The sequence below is a fragment of the Poecilia latipinna genome, unplaced genomic scaffold, assembly GCF_001443285.1.
Source record: "Poecilia latipinna isolate Pla-1442-1.1 unplaced genomic scaffold, P_latipinna-1.0 Scaffold1756, whole genome shotgun sequence".
In the NCBI taxonomy this organism is placed as follows: Eukaryota; Metazoa; Chordata; class Actinopteri; order Cyprinodontiformes; family Poeciliidae; genus Poecilia; species Poecilia latipinna.
In genome coordinates this window covers 95,115-99,594 of record NW_015114372.1, presented here as the reverse complement: position 1 = coordinate 99,594, position 4,480 = coordinate 95,115, and the positions used below count along the sequence as shown (strand labels likewise).

The 4,480-nt window shown below is 37.8% G+C and overlaps 1 protein-coding gene across 1 annotated transcript in view; it reads left to right on the top strand.

The window, feature by feature from the left end:
- The window catches only part of LOC106965045 (myosin-6-like), a 21,626-nt gene that overhangs the window by 5,208 nt on the left and 11,938 nt on the right, over positions 1–4,480 (top strand). The window contains exons 13-22 of the mRNA XM_015060921.1: positions 1,368–1,486; positions 1,575–1,724; positions 1,804–1,974; positions 2,069–2,378; positions 3,042–3,121; positions 3,212–3,417; positions 3,493–3,616; positions 3,695–3,831; positions 3,958–4,213; positions 4,298–4,480. Of these exons, the coding sequence (XP_014916407.1) occupies positions 1,368–1,486; positions 1,575–1,724; positions 1,804–1,974; positions 2,069–2,378; positions 3,042–3,121; positions 3,212–3,417; positions 3,493–3,616; positions 3,695–3,831; positions 3,958–4,213; positions 4,298–4,480 (1,736 nt within the window). The remainder of the gene's footprint in view (positions 1–1,367; positions 1,487–1,574; positions 1,725–1,803; positions 1,975–2,068; positions 2,379–3,041; positions 3,122–3,211; positions 3,418–3,492; positions 3,617–3,694; positions 3,832–3,957; positions 4,214–4,297) is intronic.

Sequence of the window (4,480 nt, the reverse complement as noted above, 5' to 3'; positions counted from 1 at the left end):
ACTTTTCTTGTGTCTTTTACACAGCGGAGAATCTGGAGCTGGAAAGACTGTAAACACCAAGCGTGTCATTCAGTACTTTGCCAGCATTGCTGCTGTGCCCGGTGGTAAAAAAGATGCTGCAAGTGAAAAAAAGGTTTGTGTTTAATTTCTTGTTCTAAATCCCAGGAAAAATATAAAGCTTTTACTCGGTTTACATAAAGTGGATATTGTGGTATGGTTCGATTTCATCAGGGTACCCTGGAGGATCAAATCATTCAGGCTAACCCTGCTCTGGAGGCTTTTGGCAATGCCAAAACCATCAGGAATGACAACTCCTCCAGATTTGTAAGTGACTTTGGTTCTGGAAATAATTATTCGTCAGGTAAAGTCAAGAAATTCAACAACTCTTTTTCTTTTAGGGTAAATTCATCCGAATCCACTTTGACAATAGAGGAAAGCTTGCCTCTGCTGACATTGAAACCTGTACGTACCATGACTACATACTTCAAGGCTGTGTTGGCCCATTTCTGCCGAGAATAATAGATTATTTTCCCAACAGATCTCCTGGAAAAGTCACGTGTCACCTACCAGCTTAAAGCTGAGAGGGATTATCACATTTTCTACCAGATCCTGTCTCAGGCAAAGCCTGAACTTCTGGGTAATTGTGTGAACTTTGCTCAAACTGATTTCTGTTTTTGTATTTTTAAATGGATTTACCTAAAAAAAAACATTTTACTATTAATGTATTTCCTGAATTTCTAGAGATGCTACTCATCACCAACAACCCCTATGATTACGCATTCATCTCCCAAGGAGAGACAACAGTGGCTTCCATCAATGACTCCGAGGAGCTGATGGCTACTGATGTGAGCTGACTTTTTAAAATATTAGCAGAAACAGCATACAGAAAAAAAAAAACAATTGATGACAACTAACTGGATATCAAAATGTTACGTGTGATTAGGATGCCTTTGATGTGCTGGGCTTTACTCAAGAAGAGAAGAACAGTATTTACAAAATGACTGGTGCCATCATGCACTTTGGAAACATGAAATTTAAGCAAAAGCAGAGAGAAGAGCAGGCAGAAGCAGATGGAACTGAAGGTAACAATCTTAGTATATGGGCATTATAGATAATGACATTTAAAATGTTCAAAACAAATAAATATTAACACCAAAAGAGAGAACTATGATTATACCATCTTAACTTCTTCAGTCAAGACACTACAAAAATAAATTAATAAGTTCCAGTCTCTTTGTTCAACAGTCCTTTTGATCTGGTGAAATCAAATTTAGTTGGATAAAATTTGCATTCAAAAACAATCTACAATTACTCAATGGATATGTGTATTTGTATACACATAAATCATGTTCTTTGTACTTCACTAGATGCTGACAAAGTTGCATATCTGATGGGCCTGAACTCTGCTGACCTAATCAAAGGTCTCTGTCACCCAAGGGTCAAAGTGGGGAATGAGTGGGTCACCAAGGGACAAAATGTTGCCCAGGTAAGTACAAAGAACTTTCAGTGTATTTAGATTTATATGCAATATATTGGTAGGTTTTAACAGCGTTCTTCATCATTTCCTTGTTAAGGTGTACTATGCTATTGGTGCACTTTCTAAGTCGGTTTATGAGAAGATGTTCCTGTGGATGGTCATGAGAATTAATCAGTCTCTTGACACCAAGCAGCCTCGTCAGTACTTCATTGGAGTGCTGGACATTGCTGGGTTTGAGATCTTTGATGTAAGTTATCTTATTTGCAAATAATAAACGGATCTATAAAAGTAATCTAAATGAAACAAAGATATGTTTTCTTTTTTAGTTCAACACCTTCGAGCAGCTGTGCATCAACTTCACAAATGAAAAACTGCAACAGTTTTTCAACCACCACATGTTTGTGCTGGAGCAGGAAGAGTACAAGAAAGAGGGAATAGAGTGGGAGTTCATTGACTTTGGTATGGATCTGCAGGCCTGTATTGACCTGATTGAAAAGGTGATATTTTATTGTTTATTTTCAGCTAGATTTATCATAAATTCTCATGTTTTTTCTGGTGAAATTTTAATTTTGGTATTTCTGTTCTATTTAGCCCATGGGTATCATGTCCATCCTTGAAGAGGAGTGCATGTTTCCCAAAGCCTCTGATGCTACATTTAAAGCTAAGCTTTATGACAATCATCTGGGGAAATCAAACAACTTCCAGAAGCCTAGAGTTATCAAAGGCAAACCAGAGGCCCATTTTGCCCTGGTCCACTATGCTGGAACTGTTGATTATAATATCAACAACTGGCTGGTGAAGAACAAGGATCCTCTGAATGAGACCGTTGTTGGGCTGTACCAGAAGTCTACACTCAAACTGCTTGGTATTCTGTTTGCAAACTATGCAGGAGCCGATTCAGGTATGTATTTAATCAGGTATGAGTTACTCCTTTTAAAACATATCTTATTATTAAATAAGGGGACATGGTAGATGCCCCTTTATATAAGAACAGGTAAGGTTTTTTGGTTCCATTTTGCTTGCTAAGGTCTTCATAATGAATCAAATTCAAATGTGAAGCATATTTGTCATCTGACTGTTCACGCAGAATTCCATCAGACAAACCCAAATTATTAAACGATAACTAACTAATCTAACTAAATAATATTAACTCAACTAGACACCCAAATATATGTGAGCATGATAGTTTGATTCATCATCATTCATGGTGCTAAAATATGGAGATGTGGTGTCAAATAAATTATTAAAGAAGTTTAAAGCCAAGAAATAAAGTCTTCTTAACTGTTGATAAATGGCTAGGCAGTAGTAGCTGTTAGCATATTTGTTTCTCTGTTTCAGCATGAACATTATAGGTTGCTATGGAGATCACCAATTTAAACAATGGGTGGGTAGGTAATTAGTATGACATGGAGAAAATACTGAATGAACGTTAGACCAGAAATATGCATCTTTAATCCATGCGTTATTTCTTTTTGATTTATTTCAACTGTGTTATTTGAAAACAATAAATCTACATATGGTTTGGATTGTTTCTTCTATTTAATACTGTGTTAATAACTTTTAGTTCAGGAATCTGGAGGAAAAGGCAAGGGTGGAACTAAAAAGAAAGGTTCATCTTTCCAAACTGTATCTGCCCTGCACAGGGTAAGATTATTTTTAACAGTCATAAAACATCGAAAAGACAAAGTCTACTTGGCTGTGAGACATCCATTGACAATAAACATGTGCTTTCAGGAGAACCTGAATAAGTTGATGACCAACCTGAGGTCTACCCACCCCCACTTTGTACGCTGCATCATCCCCAACGAGACCAAGACTCCTGGGGCCATGGAGAACCCTCTGGTGATGCACCAGCTGCGCTGTAATGGTGTGCTGGAAGGCATCAGGATCTGTAGGAAAGGCTTCCCCAACAGGATCCTCTATGGAGACTTCAAGCAGAGGTTTGTTGTTTTTGATGAAGGGAAATTAAAAATCTAATTCAAAAGATTTGACGCTGACACACTGTTTTGTTTAAGATATCGCATTTTAAACCCCAATGCCATTCCTGAGGGTCAATTCATTGACAACAAAAAAGCTGCTGAGAAATTGTTGGGGTCTTTGGATATAGACCACAACCAGTACAAACTTGGGCACACCAAAGTAGGTCGAACATTAACAGATTATGAAGTCTATGCATTGCTTAGATCAGGGATTAAACCTTGTTGTATCTATTAAAAGGTGTTCTTCAAGGCTGGACTTCTGGGTCAGCTAGAGGAGATGCGAGATGATCGGCTGGCATTAATTATCACTGGCATCCAAGCTCGCTCACGAGGTCTTCTGGCTCGAATTGAATTCCAAAAGATTGTGGAACGAAGGTCAATTACCCCAATAATAATAATAATAATAATAATAATAATAGTAATATAAATAAAAGGAACAATGTTATTGACACAATTCAGTCATCAAGTTTACTTATAATATACAACTTCCAATACACACAGGGACGCACTACTTGTGATTCAGTGGAACATCCGCGCCTTCATGGGGGTCAAGAATTGGCCTTGGATGAAGTTGTACTTCAAGATCAAACCTCTGTTAAAATCAGCTGAGACTGAGAAGGAGATGGCCAACATGAAGGAGGAGTTTACCAAACTCAAAGAGGCTTATGCAAAATCAGAAGCTCGTAGGAAGGAACTAGAGGAGAAAATGGTCTCTCTTCTCCAAGAGAAGAATGACCTGCAGCTCCAAGTCCAAACTGTATGTTGAAACTGTGATTTTTAATGTTTTAACACAGCTTTTTATAACCATTCTGTAAAACATGTTAATTTCTTTTGATTAAAGGAGCAAGATAATCTGTCTGATGCTGAGGAACGATGTGAGGGCCTGATCAAGAGTAAGATTCAACTGGAAGCAAAAATCAAGGAACTGACAGAAAGACTGGAGGACGAGGAGGAGATGAATGCTGAACTGACAGGCAAGAAGAGAAAGCTGGAAGATGAATGCTCTGAGTTAAAGAAGGATATT